Source organism: Bos mutus, chromosome 12 (genome assembly GCF_027580195.1).
Source record: "Bos mutus isolate GX-2022 chromosome 12, NWIPB_WYAK_1.1, whole genome shotgun sequence".
NCBI classification, from domain to species: domain Eukaryota; kingdom Metazoa; phylum Chordata; class Mammalia; order Artiodactyla; family Bovidae; genus Bos; species Bos mutus.
In genome coordinates, this window is record NC_091628.1 from 47,372,426 (window position 1) to 47,399,547 (window position 27,122).

Below are 27,122 nucleotides of genomic sequence, written 5' to 3' on the forward strand. Positions count from 1 at the left end.
AATGTGCCAGATGGTATGCTATGGGTTTTATGTGTATGTATGCCCACTTCGTAGTACTGTGAACTATATATTATTATCCTTATCCAATAGATAAGGAAACCGAAGGTTGAATAATGCATATGGAACTCATGCCTGTCTAACCCCAAAGCTTGAGCTTTCTGATAAACTATAACTAGAGACAAAAGGAGTCTTGGGGATTACCTAGGATACTGGCTTTCCAAAATGTAGGATGGGTGTCAAAGGGGGTGGTACATAGGAGAGTATGTTTCAAATGCAATATGTGCCATAGTAAAGAACATTTTTTTCAACTCTTTTCATCTTTTTAATAACTCAGTTCTCTGTCTCTAAGACTTGTTTATCTTTTCTTTCACAGAAACATTAGGTCTCAGTACCATTGCTTTTAAGGACAATACCCAACTAAGATGTAAGTCTATGTTTATTCTTCATTATAATTATTTTTATAGCTGCTTTCTAGCTAGGGCAAATGAGGCTGCTTTTCCTTTTTGTAGTCATGTAAATCTTTATTTTAAACGTCAACATATGTAGATTATTTTAGGCTAGGCTACTTGAAAAAAGGTTATAAATAATAGCTCAGTGGTGTATACATGTGGTAAAAATCATGAAGATGCCCTAGGACAGCAATCCCCAACTTTTTGGTGCTGGGGATTGGTTTTCTCAGCCAATTTTTCCAGATAGAGATGGCACATTATGTTTATTATGTTGTTGCTGATCTGACAGGAGGCGGAGCTCAGGCAGTAATGTGAGCAATGAGGAGTGGCTGTAAATACAGATGAAGCTTCACTCAGTCACCTATCACTTACCTCCTGCTGTGTGACCCAGTTCCTAAAAGGCTATGGATGGTACTGGTCTTGGGAATTCCTTCCCTAGGAAATCTAGACTTTGGGGGCATGGCTTTGTGGATTCTAGGCTAAAACTCACATGATACAATTGAAATTCATTTAGGCCCAGAGAGTCTTAATGACCCAGATAAGCGTGATGGTGTGGTCACTCACCTAGAGCCAGACATCTTAGAGTGTGAAGTCAAGTTGGCCATAGGAAGCATCACTATGAACAAAGCTAGTGGAGGTGATGGAATTCCAGCTGAGCTATTTAAATCCTAAAAGATGAGGCTGTTAAAGTGCTGCATTCAATATGTCAGCAAGTTTGGAAAACCCAGCAGCAGCCACAGGACTGGAAAACTGGAAAAGGTCAGTTTTCATTCTGATTTCAAAAAAAGGGAATGCCAAAGAATGTTCAAACTACCCTACAGTTACACTCTTTTCTCATACTAGTAAGGTTATGTTCAAAATCCTTCAAGTTAGGCCTCAGCAGTACGTGAACCGAGAACTTCCAGATGTACAATCTGGATTTAGAAAAAGCAGAAGAACCAGAAATCAAATTGCCAATATTCATTGGATCATAGAGAAAGCAAGGGAATTCCAAAAAACCATCTACTTCTGCTTCATGGACTACACTAAAGCCTTTGACTGTGTGGATCACAACAAAGTGTGGAAAATTCTTAAAGAGATGGGAATACCAGACCACCTTACTTGTCTCCTGATAAACCCATATGCAGGTCAAGAAGCAACAATTAGAACCAGACATGAAACAACAAACTGGTTCAAAATTGGGAAAAGAGTACATCAAGGCTGTATATTGTCACCCTGCTTATTTAACTTATATGCAGAGTACATCATGCAAAATGCCAGACTGGATGAATCACAAGCTGGAATCAAGATTACCGGGAGAAAGATCAGTAACCTCAGATATGCAGATGATACCACTCTAATGGCAGAAAATGAAGAGGAACTAAAGAGTCTCTTGATGAGGGTGAAAGAGGAGAGTGTTTTCACTGGCTTTTCAGCTGGCTTAAAACTCAACATTCAAAAAACTAAGATTATAGCATCTGGTCTCATTACTTCATGGCAAATAGAAGAGGAAAAAGTGGAAGCAGTGACAAATTTCATCTTCTTGGGTTCCAAAATTATTGCTGATGATGACTGCAGCCATGAAATTAAAAGATGCTTGCTCCATGGAAGGAAAGCTGTGACAAACCTAGACAGCATATTAAAAAGCAGAGGCATCACTTTGATGACAAAGGCCCATTTAATCAAAGCTATAATTTTTCCAGTAGTCATGTAGTGACGTGAGAGTTGGACCATAAAGAAAGGTGAGCACCGAAGAACTGATGCTTTTGAATTGTGGTGCTGGAGAAGAGTGTCCGTTAAGAGTTTTGTGTCCACTGGACTGCAAGGAAATCAAACCTGTTAATTCTAAAGGAAATCAACCTTGAATATTTATTGGAAGGATGGATGCTGAAGCTCCAATATTTTGGCCACCTGATGCCAAGAGCCAACTCCTTGGAAAAGACTCTGATGCTGGGAAAGATTGAAGGCAAAACGAGAAGAGGCAGAGGATGAGATGGCATTGCCAACTCAATGGACCTGAATTTGAGCAAAATCTGGGAGATTGTGAAGGACAGGGAAGCCTGGTGTGCTGCAGTCCATGGGCTTGCAAAGAGTCGGACATAGTGATTGAACAAAAACAATAACAGGCCAAAAGAGGTGTAATTGTGTCCATAACATACCAGTTTACTGAATTGCAGAAACATGATCATTTACCTTTTTTCAAAAAAATTGAATATAGCTGATTTACATTGTTTCAGGTGTACAAAGTGGTTCAGTTTTATATAGATGTATTATTTTTCAGATTCGTTTCCATTATAGGTTATTATAACATATTGAATGTAGTTCCCTGTGCTATACCATTTATCCTTGTTGGATCATTTACCTTTTAAAACATACAATGATCTCCCCACCTGTCAATTTCACTGTTGTTTTCCTGGGGGGGGGCTTCAGACATCTTTTGACTACACATACAAGCTAGAATGAAAGAAAATGGAAATTGTTTCCTTCTGGAGCAGTCACATAGTTTCAGTTTTCTTCTGGTGCTAAAAAGGTGTGAAATAGAAGTGGGTGGTATTTAAATTATTTGGACAACTGGGACTTTCAGCTTCAATGAGAATTAGATATTTCATATTTGTTTTTAAAAAATGTACATTAGTTTATTTAGGTATTTCAACATATATCGATAAGCATATTCAAGTATAAGCTGTAGCTGTTACAACAAAAAGGACTTTTACTGATAGGAGAGCAAGTAGATTGTCTAAAATATTTAATATGTGAAATAGTTTTCTAACATTCGCTCTTGAAAACAGAATTACCAGAACAATCTCTTCAAAGGGTTGGAGGTAACTTTACAAGTGTGCATCTGGCGATCTATTGTTTTCAGTAGCTGGAGGTGATAATGTGACCACTTCTGATGTAACACACCAGAATTTCCATTCAATTCCTTGCGACCCACAAGAGACCCCAGTTTTCTGCTCTATTCTAACAGACAAAGCATTATTAGTTAAGAGGTAGACTTCCTGAGGCTTCTATTTAGGGCTGTCAAATGTACTTTTTCTTTTTTTTTACACACTTAAAATACCTGGTGTATACAAGCTCAATAGTGAATTTCCTAAGAGATTTTTGTTGTTGTTATTGTTAAAAATGGGATTTCCAAGGACAGTATTTCTGAAAAAATGAATGTTTTTAACCTGTTATTGAAAGGCAATAATGTAGATCTGCAAAGATGTCACGAAAGTTCACAAGCCCATTAGCATCATCAATAGCATGCTGCTTAGGAAAAGAACCCTGGAGAAGGTAAGCAACTATCATTAGTCTTTTGTTATATTCTCAGCATCTGCTTCTCGTTTCAGCTAATACTGTCAGGCATCTGATTTCCAGCCTCTTTCAGCTCCTCACGTGTTGTCTCTTCACCCAAGATGGTGATGGATAGTGAGAGGGACATGGTGTGTGGGCTCTATAGTCAGTTCAGCTGGGTTGGAATCCTGGCTCTGTCACTTTCCTGAATAAGCTATTTCTTTACCATCTGTGCCTCAATTTCCTTACCTGCAATGATGTGGTGGTGGTGGTTTAGTTGCTAAGTCGTGTCCAACTTTTACGATTCCATGGACTGTAACCCACCAAGCTCCTCTGTCCATGGTGATTCTCCAGACAAGAATACTGGAGTGGGTTGTCATGTCCTCCAGGGGATCTTCCTGACTCAGGGATTGAACGTGTGTCTCTTAGGTCTCCTGCACTGGCAGGCAGGTTCTTTGCAACTAGCGCCATCTGGAAAGCCCCTACCTGCAATGATGGGATGATGCAATCTCCTACAGCAACAATTTGAGACAAGTCAAGCATCAAACAATGTTTTACATGGAACAGGTTCTCCATGTGTGTTAGTCATTATTTTTCAAGCACATGGTGGATATTGTTTCTTGGGTGCCGTGTCTACCAATGCTTTCAGCTAATACGTTTATTGAGCACTTACTATGTACCAGTTCAAGATGCTTGAGATATATCACTGAACAGAACCCCCCGAATCTCTGCCCTTGTGGAGCTTCTTCAGGTAGAAGAGAGTAGTCAGTAAATATTATAACTAAGTAAATTGCATTAGATTGATAAATGCAATAGGAAAAAAAAGGTATCAGTATGGGATTGGGAGGTAGGCAAGGATGAGATTTCATACATACATTCAATACGATATTCCTAAAATAAAACTCATTTTTCTGGAAAAATTAGATTCCCTGATTTTCATTTATTGATAAATCATTCTTTGCTGCTCAGGTTAAAAACTCAATCACTGGGAATTCCCTGGTGGTCCAGTGGTTAAAACTCTGCACCTCCACGGCAGTGGGCAAGGGTTTGATCCCTGGGTGGGTGATAGGGGAGAATTCAGTTCCTTTCTTTTCTATATTCCTCCTCACGTGCCACTACATTTCATGTGTCTTTCTTTATTGTCTCTTGAATCTACCGACTTGAGCCTTAGGCCTGTTACTGTCTGCTGTCACAGCCTCCTAACCAGAGGCTGCTTCTGGTCTCATCCTGCACTTCACTTGCAAATCCCTTAACAGTTCACCCTGTCTCTTCCTTTCTCTGATGCCTATGGAATGAAGATGGAAGTTGTTCAGGGATGTAAATTCAGAGATGTTCATAATCTGGTTCATCCTGTCTTTCTAGTCTACCCTGCCTAAATATAACTTTCCATTTCAGTAAGAATAACCTACTTCTGTGGATTCATCTTCTGTGCCTACACCACCACACTAGGTTCTTTTCTGACACTCTATTGCTTAGTGTTTGCTTTCTTTTTGTACAAGTATTAGGAATGTCCTTAAATTTAAAATTCCATGGAAACTTCGTGTAGTTTGACTTATCAACATATCCCAAGACAGACATCCCCATGAGGGAAGTGGTGTGGACCTGACCTCAGCAAGGTGGATGTGCTGATGGAGGGGGCTCACGGTTTTCTGGAAACTCCTCAAGCTTTTGCTATCTTTATATTCAGCTTACTCAAGGAGATTACCAGCTAACTAGTTTACACCAAAAATGTACAAATAAGATCTTTTTCTAAACTACCTGCATTCTCCTCTGGCTTACAAATCCTGTTCTCTCCTGTTCTTTATCTCAATGATTTCCTCTTCTGAGCAATTTATGTAAAAGTAGTATCTGCTTTTTGAAATGTGTTAGTCATTCAGTGTGTCGGACTCTTTTTGACCCTCTGGACTGTAGCCTGGCAGACTATGTCCATGGAATTTTCTAGGCAAGAATACTGGAATGAGTTGCTATTTCCTATTCCAGGGAATCTTCCCGACTCAGGGATTGAACCCAGATCTCCTGCACTGCAGGCAGACTGTTTACTATCTGAGCCACCAGGGAAATACATATAGACATTATTTTACATTTTAAAATGTTTCAGGCTTCCCTGGTAGCTCAACTGGTAAAGGATTCACTGGCAATGCAGGAGCTGCTGCTGCTGCTGCTAAGTCACTTCAGTCGTGTCTGACTCTGTGCAACCCCAGAGATGGCAGCCCACCTGTCCCTGTGATTCTCCAGGCAAGAACACTGGAGTGGGTTGCCATTTCCTTCTCCAATGCATGAAAGTGAAAAGTGAAAGTGAAGTCTCGCAGTTGTGTCCGACTCTTAGCGACTGCATGGACTGCAGCCTACCAGGCTCCTCCGTCCATGGGATTTTCCAGGCAAGAGTACTGGAGTGGGGTGCCATTGCCTTCTCCAGGCAATGCAGGAGACCCCAGTTCAATTCCTGGGTTGGCAAGATCCCTTGGAGAAGGGATAGGCTACCCACTCCAGTATTCTTGGGCTTCCCTGGCGGCTCAGACATTAAAAAATCCACTTGCAATGCGGCAGGTAGACCTGGGTTCCATCCTGGGTTGGGAAGATCCCCTGGAGCAAGGCATGGCGACTCACTCCAGTATTCTTGCCTGGAGAATCCCCATGGACAGAGGAGCCCGGCGGGCTACCGTCCATAGGGTCACAAGTGTGACATGACTGAGCCACTAAGCACAGCAGTGGTTCAAGTGATGAAGTCTTTAGAAAAGCAAATCCATCTTCTACTTGTTATGCAAATAAAACCCAACTCCATTTGCATGGAGTTTGTGTAAATATACTTTCCACTGGTAAATATCAAAGCACTTTTATTATTTTTTTCTGCGAGGTCTTTATCCAGTGGGTTACCATCTTGGTTTCTCAGCAATACTGTCCACTTGGCTCTTCAACCTGCCTGCATGTAAATGGTTCAACAATTTCTATTCCTTTATATGGGTCTCAGTACTAGTGAAATACACATTTCTGTCTCATAAAAGCCCTTTCCCAAAGATTCCTCTTAACTTAAATGATATTAAATCGTACCAGTCTTTAAAACCACAGGGACTATGTACTGGGAACTATCACCAACCAAAACGATTCTTTCGGATTCAGGTTTCTCAGATGGATGGCTATTTTCAGCTGAGTTCCTAAGCAGGACTAAACATGTTCACCAACATGGGATAAGGCAGTCATCAAGGCTTTGCTTAAAAAAAAAAAAAAAAGCATATTTTGTCTTTCCAGTTTGTTTAGCTTTGCTTTAGATTGACTACAATGGTTTGTCGATAACAGGGACTCTATATTTGTTCCTTTATTAAAATAGTCTGTTACAGTTGCCCTAAAAAAGTACTACCGACTGGGTGGCTTAAACAGACATTTCCTCACGGTTCTGAAGGTTGGAAGTTCAAGATAAAGTTGTTGGGTGGCTTGGTGTCTTAAGCCCCTTTCCTCGGCTGGTAGACGGCCGCCTTCTCCATGTATCCTCACAGGGTTTTTTCTGTGCACACGCAGCCCTGGGGTCAGTGTGTGTCCGTACAGGATTAGCAGTCAGCTTGGGTTAGTTCTCACCCTAAAGACCCATGTTTAACTTACTCACCTCTTTCAAGGCCCTTACCCTAATATTGGGGGCAGGAGGAGAAGGGGACGACAGAGGATGAGATGGCTGGATAGCATCACCGACTCAGTGAACATGAGTTTGAGTGAACTCTGGAAGTTGGTGATGGACAGGGAGGCCTGGTGTGCCGCAATTCATGGGGTCGCAAAGAGTCGGACACAACTCAGTGACTGAACTGAACTGAACCCTAAATATAATCACATTCTAGAGTAATTGGAGGTTACTGTTTCAACACTGGATTTAGGGAAACACAATTCAGCCCAAAGTTTCCTAACAGAGATCCCAACTGTCACTTAAACCATGACTAAACAGATTTGGGCTCTATTGTTGAGGCAGGTGTTAAAAGTGAACATTCTTAATGTCACTGAACTGTACCAATGGTTAAAATGTGAAGTTTTATGTTGTGTACATTGTATTACAACAAAAAATGTGGCTAGTGTGAGACTAAACTTTTAATTAATTAGTTTAAATGTTTAAAAACATACAGTATGTTTGAAACATGGAAGTTTCATATTATCCACTATGGAAACCTCTTATTTCAAATACAGAAAAACATAATTTCACATGTTGAAACGCCAACTTTGTTTTCAAGACAGGGTAAATGTTATAGCTATTGCCTTTTACTACCAGGGGAAAAGTATTTCATTTTACTACCTCAAGCCTAATTTTAAACCGTAAATTATAAAGCCTATCTTTAAACAGTCTTCAACTACACATAACTTAAAAAGCATCCTCTGTCCCTGGGATTCTCCAGGCAAGAATTCTGGAGTGGGTTGCCATTTCCTTCTCCAATGCATGCACGCTAAGTCGCTTCAGTCATGTCCAACTCTATGCGACCCTATGGAGAGCAGCCTACCAGGCTCACAGGATTCTCCAGGCAAGAATACTGGAGTGGATTGCCATGTCCTTCTCCAAAAAAAGCATCTAAATATTTACCAAATACTTATAGAAACACAAGTTGAATTCACAGAAACATACTTTAAACCAGAAGTACAGGCTGGTATCACCAAAATGGTTTTATTTCGGACACTGACAACACACCCAACAATGCAACTGTATCATTACTTTGTTTGGTTTCCTTAAGTATTACTTAAGTATGCATTGAAAATACACGTTTACATTTAAGAAATGTAACACATTAAAGTCCTCTGTAAACAGAACTCCTTCTCAATATATTTTCCTGCTTTGTTTCATACATAAATAACATAATCTACAAAGTTATAAATAAAACTATTAACTCTTATGACCTAAAAGTATATACAAATTTTGGAGCTTGACAAGAGTGTTTTCTTTCTGATTTTATATAAGTAACAACATGCAGTATTTGCAATGTTTTTTAATCATATAGATGACTTATCATCAAAACCTTTATTGTCTCCCAAACTGTTCTCCCTATAACAGATGTTCAGTGTACTTGGTAAAGATGCCACCATTCAAAAGTCAACGTGGTCAAAAGACTAGATTTTTAAAATAGAACAGAAGGTTGACATTAAATATTATTAACCCTTATTAATATCACTTTAGTTTGTTTGAAGAACAAAATATGCTACCAGAGTATATGCGTGTACTATCATTTAACTGGAAAGCTAACACAATCTTAAAAGATCAGATTCAATTTGTAGTAGTCTTGGGAAAAAATAGTTCATGGAGATTCTGTTAGGAACAGAAACCATATTATCCTAAGTTTTCTAAACTTTATTTTGAACCATCACTTCAATTAGTTAAAACTTACAGGGTAAAAATAATGACACACAAAAATGATCTTAGAAAGGCATATTCAGAATTCCTGATGCAGAAAATGTGATTATTTTTTCTTTAATGACTGGAAATCTTTATTCCTTCAGAAAATAGTAACATTATTTATTGAATGTCACCACCTGTTTAGTGGTTTACTAGATAACCACTCAAGGTATTTTATTAAGTAAGCACTCAAATTATTTTCATTAAACAAAAGTAAAAAGACTTTTCATGTTGGAATTGTTTCGTTATGAATTAAAAACTTAGAAAAACATTCTCAATATCTTCCCTAAATTTAAATGAATCAAATGACAAATAATACTAAGCTAAGCACTGTCATTACCTTTAAAATCTAAGTTTTCTGAAAGTTTTACTTTTCAATCAATATTAATATGATCTGGGTCACACTATTAACTGCCACTCAAACTTTATGTTTAAAAAAGAATATTTTTTGTTAAAGAGCAGATTAACAACACATTTTCCATGTTCTTATAAAAAAACAAGATTCTGATATGCATAATGAATCTAAATCAAAAATCCATACATGGTAGCGGAAATTCTGTCAACTTTTAGCCTAATACAACATAAATCCACAGTTATTTTGCATAAACAATTCAAAATTTAAGTTTATAATGGAAATGTCAACAAGTCTTAACTACAACATTACTGCTGATGGGTTCCACTATAGTTCACCCAGGCACAGCAGATGTGCACATCTGATGGACAGACTGCTTAGAAAATTAAAGCTATCAGAGCTATAAATTAGGAATACATAAATATGAACACAACAATGCCAAAGCATTAGAGCAGTTAAAGAAAAAAAAAAAAGATGTGATGTAAACACAACTGATAGTTTTCTCTGTAAGCCACTTTCCACTGATTTATAAAGCTATGGTTTTATAATTCTTTTAAAAAAGACAATATTTCCACATTGCTACATGCAGTGATTTCATTGTGTGTTCTTGACTACAACGCAATCTTCAATCTTCTTACACAGCTTGACACAGCCCATCAGGATTTCTTCAGAAAGTCAGCTTGTCATATTTTCAGCAGCCTAGAATAAGAGAGTATGATTCAGTATAACAAAATAATGGGGGGAAAAAAAAAACATCATGGAAATAAATTTGTCAATATTGCATTGCTGTTAACAAACAACTCTTCCCCCATATATAGCAATGCACCTTTATCAGCATGATGCAGTAGTCTTCACTTTTTGCAGTATATTATTAGAACTACCATTTGGACTGATTGCTAGGCTAACAGTAGAAAATTATTGTTTGTGCTCAGTCACTCAGATGTGTCCAACTTTTTGTGACCCCACGGACTGCAGCCCACCAAGCTCCTCTGTCCATGGAATTTTCCAGGCAAGAGTACTGGAGTGGGTTGCCACTTCCCACTCCAGAGTCTTTTCAACCCAGGGACTGAACCTGCGTCTCTTGAGTCTCCTGCACCGGCAGGTGAAGTTTTCACCACTGCACCACGTGCGAAGTCCAAACTGCTACATAATCTTAAATAAGAGTTGATGTAAAAATAAAGCAAACGCTACTTGAAAAATTAACTTATGGAAGTCCTCATCCACAGTCTTTATTAGTTTGTTTCTGTATGTTTCGTTACAGTGCGAAAGGGAATAAAGAATGAAAAAGATCTTTCTGTTATGCTGTAACGCAAAGGAAAAAAAAAAGGCAAAAGAGGAATAGTGAATACATGGCTAATACAGCTTTACCTAAACCACCATCCGTTACCCTTTCCCTGATTATTCTGTAGAAATTTCCAGACACCATTATCATTCATCAGAAAATTATTTTATATGCATTTCTAAAAGATAGGATTTAAACAGACAATTTGTCAAGGCCAAATATGGAAATATTGAATTTAAGTAAGTTTAATCTTAGAAGTACATGGTAAACTCAATTCATTTACATTTCAACCTCCTAATTAAAACTTGATTTTTAATATTCAGTCTAAGTTAAGAGGTCCTTCAAGGAAATTCCTTAAGACACTGGGAAAGTTGTAGATAACTAAATATGAAACATTCTTGTCAACAGAACCTCCCATGTTTTTCTATATAGCTGGTTGTTCATCTTTCTCTTCTTGGGTTTACTATTAACAAGAATTAGAACCTGATCCCATTTTCATACTAATTTTAGGGGTTCCCCTCCAAGACACAATGCAACATGTCTTTTCATTTGAATTAGGCAAGCCGTCAACCTTGTAGAGCATTCATGTTAAACGTGTGCAGAACTACTTTCCAGTTGAAAGGAAGACAGCAATGGCATCCTAGAAACTCATACAGTTTCCGGACAGTCATTAAAGACTCCAAAAGTGTAGACACAGAGGTCCTGGGGAAAACCCACATTAGAAGTCTTCTCTCCAAACTTTCCATTGCCCAAGTTTACTCCTTCCTTTGTGAGGATGGGTGGGGACATGGGACTTCCTTAATCCCTCATTTCTCTGCCAACTACAAATTCTATAGTGCCAATGTCCTCATGCTGCAGTGAGGAGATACATCACGTACTCTAAGATATCAGTGACAGTACAGGACAGCTTCAAAAGAAAACACAAGGCTTAGTGTGTCTGAAGTCACCGATAGTGTATAATTCAAGGTACCATGGCAAGAAAGTAGAAAATATGGGAAAATGAGTTTTGCCCACAATTTCTGAAACCAGAATTTATAAATGACTCCCAACATATAAATACTAGCACTGAGGAGACAACATAAAAATTCAGTGTTGATAAAGTAACATTCATAAAAATAAAGTCTTATTTTTAAAAGAAACACACGTGATTAACAATTCTACTTATGCTGTGGCAAATAAACATAAGGCAATCTGTCTACCACTGTTAAGAAATTCATCTATCTGGGTGACACACAACTACTGCTTTTACTATAATATACACACACATACATGGATACATATAAAATACAACACCTATATACAAATCTAAAAGATTTGAAAGAGAAAAAATAATTAGTAAAATTATTATAATTTTCTTCATATTTAACAACAGAGGAAAAAACTATGTTTCAGATCAACAATTTCTTGCAACATTTCATCACATCCTTGATTTATATTGTACATGGTCTAAAACAGAGATGAGTACCATAAAATTAAATTCTAATCACTAGGATTTCTAGGTAAAGATAATACAATGCAGCAAGAGGAGTTTCTCCTTACTCTATTTATCACACTAAGAGAAATAAACAAAAAATATGCGGAAAAAAATTCATAAGCAGCAACCACACTAAAGAGAGAACCTATGCATATTAAGGCAGTAAGGCTGGGGCAGGGTAAGGCGGTCAAGAGAAGACAGGTGTGGCTGAGTGCAGTTCTGAACTAACCAGCTCCCAACCTAGACCCAGCAGGAGCAGTTAGGAGACAGCAGACTTTGATCTGGAGAGAATCAACCTGAGGAAGTTTATTCATTTGTAATTCAATGAGATTAACTATAATATTTTTGTTTTCAAAGTAGCATGAGACCAGCTGCTACTGCTAAGTCACTTCAGTTGTGTCCGACTCTGTGAGACCCCATAGACGGCAGCCCACAAGGCTCCCCCATCCCTGGGATTCTCCAGGCAAGAACACTGGAGTGGGTTGCCATTTCCTTCTCCAATGCATGAAAGTGAAAAGTGAAAGTGAAGTCGCTCAGTTGTATCCGACTCTTAGCGACCCCATGGACTGCAGCCTACCAGGCTTCTCCGTCCATAGGATTTTCCAGGCAAAAGTACTGGAGTGGGGTGCCATTGCCTTCTCCATTGAGACCAGCTAGGATGATGTTAACCAAATATTATCAGGGGTTATCTACTGGTGATCTTGAATGATTTTTGTTTCCTTCTTTGTATTTTCTGATCTAAATATTTAAAAATTACCTACATGTATTACTTTTATACAACTTAAATAGGTTTCAAAAATTACTTTCAAGAAAAAGTTCTAATGAACATTTCTTCTTTACTGGAAACTTTTCACGATCTCTTCCCCTACCTAGTTTTAGAAAGAGTCAGGTATACCAATTTTAGATTATGGGAGAAATGTGTTTTTAAGAGGCTTTGTGTGTGTATGAGACTGATTTTCCATGCAAATGGGCAACACTTTCTGATTTTTGTTCAACTTAATTGTAGTAAGTCCCCTACATGCAAATGAGTTCTTTTCTGAGAGTGTCCAGTTTGTTCCTAAGTCCAACAAAGTTAGCCTAGGTACCCAACCGACACAATATAGTACTGTACTATAGGTTTACAATAGTATTATTATAACTGTATTTTAGGTTTATAATACTTTCACACAAATAATACACAAAAAATAAAGAAACATTTTGAATCTAACAGTGCAGCCACCTTGGAAAGTACAGGACAAGGGCTGGCATATAGGGAATGGCATCGAGTGGACAGGCAAGAAGAGTTACTTATGGTGAGGGAGAGGACGTGGGAGATGGTAGAGCTGAAGGATGGTCAGCAACAGGAGGCAGAGGGCCAGCTGCAATTTCACTCACACCTGACGTTCACAACTTGAAAATTTGTTATGTAGGGGAGTTACTGTATTGACTTTGCCTTCAGAGTTCATTATAATCCACTGGATGTGGAATAACCGGTACACCAAAGCTGAAAAAGTTACGTTAAACAGGCACTTCTGAATCTCCTAATATCTTGGTTTTTATTCTAAGAAGCTATGTTGTCTGCCCCCAACCTTTCCAGCTAGGTTACTTGTCTCCAGTTCCTTCACATCAGTCAATCTGCATTAATACAAAAATCTCTTGTTATTCTGCCTCCCTATTCTCTTTCAAACTCCAGCACAGCTGAATAAAAATTTTGTGATTGTGGAAGATGTACATTAAATAAATCCTCTCCCACTGAAATTTCAGAAATTTACTAATAAAAGGCTACGATACCTCTTATTTTTAAAAACAGGGTTATGAGACAGTATTAAGCCAGGGAAGGTACTTGGGCTCCAGTCCACTGGTTTGGTTCTAATCATTTCATGCTTTTTTAAACAGCAGGCTCAGATATTTTTTAGAACTTACTGTAGGCAGAAACTTAGCAGTTAACAACTCTGACGTCAGAAGGTCTGAGCTCAAATCCTAGCTCAACCACTTAACTGTAAGTCTTGGAAGAAGTGAGTTAGCCACCACAGCTTCAGTTTCCTTAGGGGTAAACTCTTACTAGTCGTCGTAGTAAACATCCTTGCATTGACTACAAAGGAAACAATGCAGCGAGAGCCCTTAGTGCAGAGTTTAGCAAAAGTAGAGTAAATACTAGCTATTCTTACTGTGTTACGTAGTTATTTTTCTTTCTCTCATATGAAAGCAACAGTTGTTGAGTTAAAAAAGAAACAGAAATTGCTAGACAACACGGGGAGCTCAACTTGGTGCTCTGTGATGGGGTGGGAGGTGGGTGGGTGGTTCAAGAGGAAGGGGACTTGTGTGTATTTGTGGCTGATTTGAGCTTTGTATGGCAGAAGCCTCAGTTCAGCAGCTCAGTCGTGTCCAACTCTTTGCGACCTCATGAACCACAGCACGCCAGGCCTCCCTCTCCATCACCAACTCCCGGAGTTTACCCAAACCCATGTCCAATGAGTTGGTGATGCCATCCAACCAGCCAACACAATTGTAAATTGTATTTACAACACAACTGTAAAGCAATTATCCTCCAATTAAAAATATATTTTAAAAAAGAAATAGAAAATTTGAATAGTTTTCATAATAATTACTTAAAAATTCTGATTTTAAGCCTTACCTGTGTATCTGACAAAAGTTCATTTCCAAAATATTTAAACAAAGACTACCCACAAAGAAGAGAAGGACAGATAACCCAGAAAAATGGGCAAACTACATGAAAAAATATTTCACAAAAGAAAATGGCCAAAAAAAATTAAAAAAAAAAAAAAATTCATTTGCTCTCACCAGTACTCATAGAAATGCTAATACACAAGGAGAAGTCCAAACACACCTACCAGAATGACTAAAATTAAAGAACACTCACAATAATAGGTATAGACAAAGATGAGAAGCAAGGGAAATTCATTCGCTGCTGGTTGGAATACAAATTCATATAACCACTGTAGTAAAGTCTGGCCTTAATTCCTCAAGTTGAAGATACACACAAGCTATGATTCAGCAATTCTAGTTCTAGATACACACTCAACAGAAATGCCCACATACATGTATCAGAAGACACAGACAACTAAGCTCAGAGCAGCATGTTCATGATAGCTCTGGACAGGGAGCAACCGAATACCCATTCACAGTAGGAAGGATAAATAAAAAATACTGTATTTGTATAATGAAACATGATTATTACAGTGAAAAGGAATGCACTACAGCTACATAAAACAGAAATGAACCTCAAAAAAATAATGTCAGATGAAAAAACTCAGTGGAAAAAAGAAACTGTGCTATAAAATCTCACTTACAGCAAGTTAAAAAATTTTTTACAAAATTAAACTGGTGTTTAGAGATCCATGCTTAGTCAGTGAAAATGTTGAAGTCTCTATCATAAAAATTAGGACAGTAGTTATTGGAATGGGGAGCAGGAAAGAGAGGTTAGTGATAGGGGAGCATAAGGGAACTTCTAGGGTGGACAATGAGAATTGTACAGATACTCTACTTATGATACATTTTTGCTCTGTAAATGTGCCTTGTTTAGCTTTTGGTATTAGATTTAATAAAAGTTTTAAAAAGCACAAAACCAGTGACCCAGATTATTGGAACTTATCAGAGAGTAACTTAATCTGAGATGGGTAAACTGCATGTCTCCTCAAAGGAAGACAAAAGGGTAGAGAAGTCATTTCATCCTTGGACAAGTTTTAAGAGGGGACTAACTTAAGTGTTCATATGAGTGTTACATAAATATGGAAATAAAATCATGTGAGATTTTAAATAGGAGTGTGTGCAAGCAAAAAAGGGAACACAACATCTTTACTGTTTGCAATCTCAGCAATTAAAAGGTGGTTAATGTGAATTTGAAAAAAGGTGGTCCCCTGGGTCCATGCTGGCAACACAGTTCAACTGGCCTCAGCAGTTCTTGGCCTCTAGGCTACCCATCCCTTTCCTTCAAGGATGTGCACACACTAATAGCTCCATCAGCCGCCTACAGAACCCCAGAAGTGTGACAGCCTTTCTTCATCCCTTTAAGTTCAAGCTGTACTGAGATGTTCACTGCATCTGAGTCACATAACCTAATCTCTTCACCAAAAGGTTATCTAGCTACACTCTCGGCCTTCTTTCCAGAGATCTATCTGGGTAGGCTGAGAGCTTCCCAAAGTGAGTGCTGGTTTCTTTTTACTTATTCCTTCTTCAATTTCCTATTCCCCTTACATTTTACCATAAGCAGCAAGGAGAAATCAGGCCCCACTTTCCATGCTTTGGAAATTTCCTTAGCTAAATATCCAAGTTATTGCTTACAAGTTTTATTCTCCTTCCAACAGTAGAATATAATTCAGCTGAGTGCTCTTTATACTGAGGATGGGCCAACACCCGAAGTTGTTCATTTCTATCTTAGACATCAGAGAGGCACCTTTCACGTTCATATTTCTCACAAGATTCTATTCATAATGATAGACGTATTCTCTGAGAAGACTGATACTCTTTTCTCTTCTTTCTGAGCTCTCACTAGAATCACCTTTAATGTCTATCATTAACCAAGTCTTTAAGGCCAACCAGGCTTTTACTATCAAGCATCCTAAAACTTTCCAACCTTTATTACCCAATTCCAAAGTCACATCCACATTTTTATGTATTTCTTACAGCAGCACTCCACTTTCCCATAGTAAATCTAAATTAGATTTCTAGGGTTGCCATAACCAAGTACCATCAACTGGGTAGCTTACAACAACAGAAAATTATTCTCTAGTAGTTCTGGAGGCAGAAGTCCAAAATCAAGGTGTCAACAGGACCATTCTTCCCTCTGAAGGCTCTAGTAGAGTATCTTTCCTTGCCTCTTACCTTCTGGTGGCCCACAATAGGGGCCTTCTTTGTCTTGTAAATGCCATCACTCCAATCTCTGCCTCTGTCATCACACAGCATTCCCTCTGTGTCCTCACATGGTATGTGCTTTGTATATCTGTGTCCAAATTTCCCTTGTCTTTGTAAGGACATTGGTCATTAACCCATTATGATCTCATGTCAATTTGATTATACCTACAGATACACTATTTCCAAACATGGTATATTCACAGGTGTTGCACACTTAAGCATATCTTTTGGGCGGGGCAGAAACAATATCACCCACAACACAAGCAGAATTCTAAACATAATCAGAGACTTTTACAAAAAGACAACATGGTTCAGATAGAGAATTTTGTGATCTGAACATATACTACTGAGACCCTGGCCTTCGGAATTTCTCCTGATGATGACGGCTGTTAGGTTAACCTTGCTTAGAATCATTCACATAAAATTTTAGCATTAATTGTTTTCTAAACAAAAGCATTTTCATTCAGAGTGAGTGAACGTATGAATCTCTACCTTTAAGGCTTCTGTGGCCTTGCGAAGTTCCTTAATAACTGATGATAAAGCTTCTGGGTTAATTCCTTGTTCACAAAGCCGCACACATATAGACAGAGTTTCCATATCTAATCCAGTATTCAAAATTCTTGAAATCTCAAGTAGGACTGGAAAAAGACAAGAAAATTTTAAGAATAAAATCTTGTAACATTTTAAAAATGTACATGAATACTTCTGTTTTTTATTCATATAATACTGCATAACTCCAAAGAACAGCACAGCATTCCTAGATTTGGAAACTGGCATGTAATACTGCTCTTACTTAGCTCTATAAACTTACAAATAAATTTACAACCTCCCTCCACATAGCTTTTCTATATCCTGGTTTATATTCTACTACTCATTTAGTATCTATCTGAAATTTAAATATCATAGTCAAGATTATTCTGAACATTTCCCCACTTTTTAGCATTCTCTTACAATGTAATGTAATCATTCAGGTAATATTCCATTTTAAGCAAATAACATACATTACTTAACTGCTCTGCTATTTTGCTGTGGGTCTCCTGTTTCCCTGATGAAAATAATACTGTGACAAATATCTGTAAATAGGAACTTAATTTTATCAGAATAAATTCCTAGAAGTGGAACTGCTTAGTCAGTAATATACCATTTGGATTTTGATATGAACTGTATGAAAATGACACTTTATTTTGGGATGAACCGACAAATGAACAATACTAAGCCACCTTTAATTTCAGTCTAAGTCCTTTTGAAAACTTTCATAATATTCATGATTTTTGTGATATGGGCCCGTTCCACTTTTTCATACTTTATATTCATTTTCATCTTGAGAAGTTGAATTTGTTTAAAAAAACCTCTCTTCCATTCCTCTACTTAACCTTCTGAACACGGAGTACCGCTCTAATGTTTTCACCTGCTAATCCTAACATCTGTATCAACTATGGGTCAGTTTTAACAGATTACAATTTTCTTATCATCGGTCACAATCTTCTGTTTTTGCATACTTAATTATTTCTGACTGGACGCCAGACATTGTGAATTTTACTGTGCTGGGTGTTCGACAGTTTTGTATTTCTATACATATTCTCCAGCTTTATAGTGAGATACAGTTATCTAGAAACAGCTTGATCCTTTGGTGTCTTTTTGGGGTACTTTTCTTGCACGCTGATCAATGCCGTGCTGAATACCTGAGGGAGAACATTCCATGGACCTCCAGAATTCCCTCTAGGTGCAGGCTCTTTCCTCTCAGGTACTCTGTCTTAAAAACTCTGCCTGCCGTGGTCTCCCTGGACCCTAAACTCCTGCTCAACTTAAGGTGTCTGCTGGGTTTTGCCTGAGTTACTCCCATTCTGCCACTGCACTGCAGCCTTGAAGGCAAAATCTTTTTTTTTTTTTTATTTTTAAACTTTACAGCCTTGTATTAGTTTTTGCCAAAATCAAAAAAAAAAAAAAAAAAAAAAAGAATATCTGATCTTGTCACATTCCTGTTTTATACGTAATAGCTTCCCAGAGTTTTCAAATATTCAGTAGGGCCTTAGTATATTCTCATGTCTCATCTCATATTTCACAACCATTTATCCCCCTTAATTACAGTCTTTACATGAGCCTTTCAGTCTCATTTACCAAGTTCTTCCCAGTGTAAGACCTGGGGAGAAGGAGTCCAGATAAGTTATTGCAATTATGGAGAGACTGGTAGGTGGCATGGACAGGAGAGATTACTACAAATGGTCAAATCTGAGATGAGTGAAGAGGTGAAACAGCTTAGTGAAGGAGAGGTAGGGGAGACCTCACATGAGAAAGCAAGGGGATTGATGGTGGGAGCATGGGCTATATGTTTGCTTTGCTGACACTGCCTTGCACACTGTGGACTCTCTTCACTCCTTTTGCTAGTTTACAACTTGATACAAGTCAACTGTGTACTGAAAACATTTGGGGAAAAAAATTCCAGAAAGCTCGCAAAAGCAAAACTTGAGTTTGGCATCTATGCACAGGCAACCATTAACATAGAATTTGCATTTATTAGGAATTATAAATAACCAAAAGATGATTTAAAGTATACAAGAGGATACTGCTGCTGCTGCTGATTAGGTGCTCAGTTGTGTCTGACTCTTGGCAACACCAGGACTGTAGCCTACCAGGGTCCTGGCCATGGGATTTCCTAAGCAACAATACTGGAGCAGGCTGCCATTTCTTTCTCCAGGTGATCTTCCCGACCCAGGGATCAAACCCGAGTCTCCAGCTTGGCAGTCAGATTCTTTACCACTCAGTCACCTGGGAAGCCCGTATACAAGAGGATGAATGTAGGTTATATGCAAACACTTTGCCATTTTATATGACAGACTTGAGCACCCACAGATTGTGGTATGGGTGGGTGGGTGAGGGTGTCTTGAACCCAATTTCCTGGCAAATACTAAGGAACAACTGTATCACATTGAAGCCTCTAGTAGGGAAGAAGTAAATTTTAATCACCATTGCCAAAAACATAACTTGTTGTTACTGCCGCTAAGGCTAAGTCATGTCTTACTCTTTTGCAACCCCATGGACTGTAGCCTGCCAGGCTCCTCTGTCCATGGGGTTTCCCAGGCAAGAATACTGGAGTGGGTTGCCATTTCCTTCTCCAGGGATCTTCCTGACCCAGGGATCGAACCCATGTCTCCTGCATTGGCAGGTAGATTCTTTACCACTGAGCCCACCAGGGATGCCCCTTATGCAACAGACCCTATACTAAATCTGGCCAGGATCAATCAGGTTTCTTTCAGTGTTTTGTGCAGATAAATAACAAAGCCCACCACTTCCTCCCCTGTCTAAAGTATCTTTATCAAAATGCTTTCATTTTCACAATAAAATTACAAATGTTCATAGCTCAATTCTATAATCCTTGCAAATCATCTGACATTAATTAAAAGATTAAATCATTTAGCTGACTCAATACTGATGGGAGGGAGGGAGGAAGACGATAAGGAGAAATATACTAGATCTTGAAGCAGCGCTATCAAAGTAAAAAAGTTTTGAACACTTCAGTTTGGGTCTCATGGATAGATTTAAATACATGGAAACTCCATATTAACAGAATTTAAAAAAATACTGGTGCTTATGTAGGTCAGCCCAGTCCCTTGGGCAAGTTAAAGTTCTATTTCTGGCAATGAGAGTGGAGAAAGGTGAGATTATTAAACGACTGCATTGAGGACTTTTTCAGTTGAGTGTATGGTCAATTCTTAACCATGAAAGTGTCACTATGTTTCCCTTTGTGCCTCAACCATTAGAGACAGCCTGGAAAATATTTTCATTAACTTTGCAAAACTACACATTTTGACTGTTTTGGACTCAATTATGATTCAGGAGATGTCAGTTTGATCCCTGGGTTGGGAAGATCCCCTGGAGGAAATGGCAACCCACTTCATTATTTTTGCCTGGGAAATCCCACGGATAGACAAGTCTGGAAGGCTACACAGTCCATGGAACGGCAAAGAGTTGGATATGCCTGAGTGACTGATCATGCATGCATGGCATGATAGCAGCTAGTTCCAATGGACATGACAGGACCTAACTGCCACATTTAACAGATGTTGATACACTGCCAACCTTCCTTTTTACCTTCTGATTTGGGGACAAATTGTGTCTAGAGGAACAGTGTTCTCTACTTTGCACACTCTTTGCCAGTGTTGGTTGAGAAAAAATAATCTGGTCTTTTTTCACTTTTTCATATTCTAACACTATAATCTTCAGTTCTGTCAGTGAAAACCTTGATGATGCAGCCAATAAAAATGATCAGTTCTCATTTCTTTATCAGTAGTTTCATCAGAGAGAAAATGTGGGCTTTCTATTCAAATGGAATCCTGTGCCCATATAATAAGGAACAGTTAATATAAGAAAACTGACTAGAAGTCAGGCCTCAAATACACTTCACACTGTTCAGAAACCACAATGGCTTCCAAGCAAAGATGTAAGACAATAATGGTGTACACTAGTTTCTATGTACACAAATCCACTTACAAAATAAAACTCATAAGCTCTGCTATTTCAAGGATGGGAAAATAGGCTGAATATGGTATTAACAAAATTCCATTTTTCAGAAAAAGACAAAAGCAGACACCGAGTAAAAAATTAGATGCAAAGGCTCTGTTAATTAAAAAAAAATCTTTGAAAAGCGGGGCAGCAGCGAGTGCAAAGAAAGTCATAAGCTTTATCACAAGTCCTCATAAAGAAGGGGCTCTAATAGGAAGTGGAGCCTACAGTGAAGGAGCCAGAGATAGGACATGAAGGCTGACAGTGCTTAATGAGAATTTCATGGTTTGAAAGAGACAGCAGTTCATGTGGGTTTCCCTTGAAAAAAGCAAAATTTAACATCTATCAAACACACATATACAGATGCAGGCAAATAAAATGGGGACAACAAAAGGGGTCGTGGAATGATGTTTATACACAAAAACAGTGCAGGAACTACCTGTTAAAGGTCACCTTCGAGATACCTTTATAAGGTTATCTTATTTAAATATTTACAATAATCCTAGGAGGTAGTAGGGGGCTTCCTTGGTGGCTCAGACGGTAAACAATCTGCCTGCAATGCAGGAGACCTGGGTTCGATCCCTGGTTGAGAAGATCCCCTGGAAGAGGGCCTGGCAACCCAAGCTACTCCAGTATTCTTGAGCGAAGAATCCCATGGACAGATGAGCCTGGCGGGCTACCATCCATGGGGTCGCAAAGAGTCGGACAAAACTGAAGCGATTTAGCACTCAAGCAGCTGCTGCTAAGTCACTTCAGTCGTGTCCGACTCTGTGCGACCCCATAGACAGCAGCCCACCAGGCTTGTAGCAATCTTATTTTACTGGGGCTAAAAAAAAAAAAAAAAAAGCAGGCTCAAAGATGTTTAAAAGACTTGTCCAAGCCTACACCAGGGCTATAAAGTGGCAGAGCCGGCAATAGAAAGGAGAGAGAGGATAACTCCAAGATACTTTTTTCCCCTATTACTTGCGGGCAGTTTTTACCTGCGTGCTCCCTGCTGCAAAACGTAAATACGCCCACGGTCTCCGGACACCGGCATCACCGGCTCCAGGACTAAACAGGGGCAACTCTGATTAAAGCACAACTTGTTCCTTCACGGGGTAGGTATTTAACATGCTCCTGCTGCAGCGCAAGGTACAAGGAGGGATGGAGTGGTGACCAAACACAGGAAGCCACTGTCCGCAAGGAGCTCACAGTCTGGGGCGCTTCGGAGGCGCTCCCCTCACTGGATGCGGCGCGCGGGGTGGGCAGGGCGCGCGAGGCGGGGCAGGAGAAGGGATGCGGGGAACCGGCGCGGAGGGGGCGTGGTGGGGGGACCAGGCGTGCCATGAGCTCGCGCGAGGAAGGTCGCGGGGACTGGGCGCGGGAGAGGGCGCGAAATGAGCACTCGGGAGAAAGCACTCGAGGCGGGAAACAGGCGGCGCGCGGGGTCCGGTGCGGGAGGGACCAGACGCGCGGCGAGCTGACGTGCGGCCGCAACGCCGTGCGCGCGACAAACTACGCAGGAACGGAGAGACGACTCTCAAAGGATGGGACCATCAGCTCTGGAGCTCTGGACGGTCCCTTGGGAGGATCTCCAAAGATGCCGACCGGGGCAGGAAGTGGACCTGAGGTCCTCGTGGGCCCAGCCCCGCCCCAGGGCCTTGGCTCTGGGGAACAGAGGCAAGGTAAAGGGGGCGAAACGGACACTCACTGTCCATGGTCTCCCTCACCGCATTCAGATTCGCTGCCGCTGCCGCCGACCCGGCGCCACTGCTGCTAGCCATGGCGGAGGCCGAGGGAGGCGGGCGAAGGGCCTGACCCGGAACTGGAGCGCCTTCCTTTCTCCTGGGCAATCACACCGCGCGTTCCCGGCTCACGCCGGGCAGGCTCCGCCTCTCGCGCTGATCGCCAGCGTGAGGCTGCGTTGATTTGAATTTGGAGCCGCGGTACTCTGGGCGGAACGCGAAGCGAGGAGTTGCCATTCGAATTTACTACGCGGCCTCGCTATGATTGGCTGGTTCGCGGACAGCGGTACGACGTGATTGGCCAGTCGCGCACAAGGCCCGTGCCCTGGTTGGCCTGAGACAGCGCGGAAGCGGGGAGTTAAAGAGTCTGTGCCTGTCGTGGGAGCTTACCCGGCACCGTCGGGAGCGCCCTGGAGTCGCTTTGGGGGGGGCTTCCTTTTTATACACACAACTAGGTATGTTCTTTGTGATTCCTGGCCTTTCCTCCTGTCTCGAGTTGGAGAACTCCCTTTGCCCGGCTCTGGACCAGCTGCACGCTCGCCTCGGGATGAATGAGAGCTACCGGGGAGTGGGTGCGGAAGAGGGGGGCCCAGGAAAGAGTGACCGAGTAGGGATGGGAAGGACACTGGCGTCAGTGTCCTCCTTTGCCCGTCACCCGAGGAGGCTAGCTACACATCAGCCTTCCGTGGAGTGGGTTCTTTTCTCTAGTTGTACTGCCCCCCACCTTAACGGGAAATAATGTAGTCTCGCTTCCATCGTGGGAGGGTGGGGGTCTTAGCCTTTGGCTAAGGGTGTTTGAGAAGGGGCAACCCAAAGTGGTTAATTCCGTAGCCCTAATCAGTCATTTCTTTTCTGATGGGGACTAAAGTGCAAGACAGGCACCTATGCACAAAGGGACCAAAGATTTCCTCATCTCTTATTTGCTAGTGTTGTTCTGTCGCTCAGGCTTTTCCGACCCTTTGGGACCCCCGTGGATTGCAGCACGCCAGTCTTCCCTGTCTTTCATCATCTCCTGGAGTTTGCTCAAACTCATGTCCATTGAGTTGGTGATGCTATAAATAACTGTTTAGTAACTGCAGTTTGCTGGGTAATTGCTGGGCTGTTGGAATTACGTACAAAGTGTTTGTTTATGGACTTGAGATAATGAATAAAAAGCTGTAGGTCTACTGTTCTTTAGCAGGAAAAGGTTTTGTGCCTATTAGAACGTTTAGTTGTCCCGAAGGGGGACCTCAGCTCATTCACATTCGGTTGAGTGCTACTTACAAACCAGTTGACTTCTCTGAGCTTGTTAATTCTGCAAAATTCTGTCACTAATACTTTACCTTTCTAGCTTTCAAGATTATTTAGAGCATCACACTTGTGTAAACTACAAAAAAGCCCCAGGAGCTTAAGTTTTGAGTTAATTCTTTTTGTGAAATGTATGTTTGGTAATGGGGCTTCCCTGGTGGTTCAGCAGTAAAGAATCCGCTTGCCAATGGCAAGAGTCGCGCATTTGATCCCTAAATGGGGGAGATCCCCTGGAGAAGGAAATGGCAACCCACTCCAGCATTCTTTCCTGGGAATTCCCGTGAAGAGAGGAGCTTGGTGGGCTATATTCCATGGGGTCGCAAAAAGTTGGACTCCACTTGGAGACTTAACAACAACAACCTTTGTTGAATACATTTTAGTTGTCAAAATGAATGTCTGTGGAACTTTGTACTTTTATTATATATACTTATGATTTCTTTTTAGTTTTTCCTCTGTGCTATGGGAGATGTCAAAGAATCAAAAATGCAAATAACACCTGAAACTCCAGGAAGGATTCCTGTTTTAAATCCTTTTGAAAGTCCTGGTGATTATTCTAATCTCCATGAACAAACTGTCTCCAGTCCTTCTGTTTTTAAATCGACAAAATTACCAGTAAGTTCGTCTCGACTACTTTTTCCAAATAACTTTAAATATCAATCTTTCTTTACAAATGGTAAACTGGAGTGCACTTTTTAATTCTAATGGTTATTGGTTTTTATAATATAGTGACTGGGCTAAAAACGACTTAGCTAGTTATATTAATATTATATATACTAGCTATATTAATATTATATATACTAGCTATACCAATATTCTTTTGGATTTTTGCCACCCATTCTTAGCTTTCAACTTGCTTTTTTTTAGTTAGCATTTCTTTTTTATTCATTAGTTAGCGTGTTTCTCACAGCTGTGGGTGCCGCTAGTTGATGGTCTAAGTACTAATACCATAATAGAGAAGAAACTATTTCGTCTAATTATTTTCAGGTATTCAGCAAATTTTATTTGAATGCTATGTGTCAGGTACAGTTCTTTCCTACAGAGGTTACATCTTGAACAAGTCAGACTCATGAAACACTAATTCTCAGAGAGCTTGTACTCTGTACCAGGGGTCAGAAAACTTTTTCTGTTAAGGGCCAGATAGTAAATATTTTAGGCTTTGCAGATCATCTGGTTGCTGTTACAATTACTCACCTCTGCCTTGTATTATAGAAGCAGCCATTGGTAGTATACTAACAGAAAATGTGGCTGTGTTGCAATAAAGCTTTATTTATGGACACTGAAATTTGAATGAATTTATAATCTTCACATGTGAAATGCTAATATTATTTTGGATTTTTGTCACCCATTCTTAGCTTGCAGATTGTTTGAAAAGAAGTCAACCTGTACTCTAATGAGATAGACAAGACTAAACTGGCAACCTCAAGAGAGTATGTTATGTGCCATAACAGAAGGCTGATATGGAGGGGAATAGTCTCTTTAACAGATTAGGGAAGGCTTCCTCTCTTTAGCTTCTTTTTACCGTTATTGACTACAATGGAGAAGTTCTTTTGAAGTCTGATCTTCTGACTTAGCAAATTATCTAGAAAACTGTAAACTGAGTGGCTTTTGATGCTAGCTACACGTGCACATCTACGTGAGCTAGTTATGCACTAGAGGAAAGGTTTACAGTTACACACTTTATATTGAGTCATTATGTGACCTCATGATTTTAAATTGAATGGTATTCAATTTTAGTTAATCTTAGTAAAAATCACAAAATGACTGCAACTTAATCCTCAAAGCAAGAATGCATGACAGACATCTTGGATTTTTAAGCCTGATTTTTCAAAAATATATTCCGAATTTACAAATTAGAATTTGATTTACAAATTCTAATTGTAGAGTTATAAAAATAAACTTTTGGTTTATTGGATAGTTGAATACAGAAAAGCAGCATTGGTTACCACTCATAATTATTTATTGCATGTTTTACTAGCTTTTGCAGATATTTTTGTAGTTAGGACTTTGTATAATTTCAATTCATTCCTGGTGAAAATAAAGGCTTTTGATAACTCTAAGAGATTTTTAATTTTATTTGGGTGTGTGGCGTCACTGATGAGAGTTATTTGTGGAATTTCTATACCTTTAATATGCTGTGATTTTTCTATTATTATGTAATTTCAGCAGTCACCCAGATGGAATGTCAAGTCAATTGATTTAGTGTGATCTGCTTACCATTTGCCTTTTAATTTAGTGGTAAAGTCAAATATCTGTAAGATATTTTTATATTATAACCATTCACATTGTTTTTGAAGCTGACATTTGAAGTTAGCATTTTGATGCACTGTTACATGCTTTTGCTCATAAGATCACTTTCTTTTGTTAAGACTCCAGGGGAATTTAGATGGTCTATTGATCAACTAGCTGTAATAAATCCTGTAGAAATAGACCCAGAGGACATTCATCGTCAAGCTTTATACCTAAGTCGTTCTCGGTAAGTTTTCCTTTCTTGCTCTTAAGTGTAGTAACATGTGTTGTCAGTCCAAGGTAATGAATGATTCTTTTCCCTTTAATTTTAGAATTTAATCACACAAAGATGTACATGTGTTGAGA

At 39.6% G+C, this 27,122-nt stretch overlaps 2 protein-coding genes across 6 annotated transcripts in view; one reads left to right on the top strand and one right to left on the bottom strand.

The window, feature by feature from the left end:
• Positions 1–8,311: 8,311 nt before the first annotated feature.
• MZT1 (mitotic spindle organizing protein 1) lies at positions 8,312–23,417 on the bottom strand. The gene is made up of 3 exons (XM_005894376.2): positions 23,210–23,417; positions 17,512–17,657; positions 8,312–10,111 (listed from the first exon to the last, which is right to left on the bottom strand). The coding sequence occupies exons 1-3, from the start codon at positions 23,280–23,282 to the stop codon at positions 10,088–10,090; spliced, it is 243 nt and encodes an 80-aa protein (XP_005894438.2). The 5' UTR covers positions 23,283–23,417; the 3' UTR covers positions 8,312–10,087.
• The window catches only part of BORA (BORA aurora kinase A activator), a 28,652-nt gene continuing 24,393 nt past the window's right edge, over positions 22,864–27,122 (top strand). The window contains exons 1-3 of one of the 5 annotated variants that reach the window (XM_070380576.1): positions 22,864–23,183; positions 24,975–25,142; positions 26,897–27,003. In XM_070380576.1, coding sequence (XP_070236677.1) covers positions 23,046–23,183; positions 24,975–25,142; positions 26,897–27,003 — 413 coding nt within the window. In that variant the 5' untranslated portion in view covers positions 22,864–23,045. Of the gene's footprint in view, positions 23,184–23,563; positions 23,699–23,728; positions 23,816–24,974; positions 25,143–26,896; positions 27,004–27,122 lie in introns of those variants that run through there. The other 4 variants (XM_070380580.1, XM_070380577.1, XM_070380579.1 and 1 more) reach the window with 4 other exon arrangements.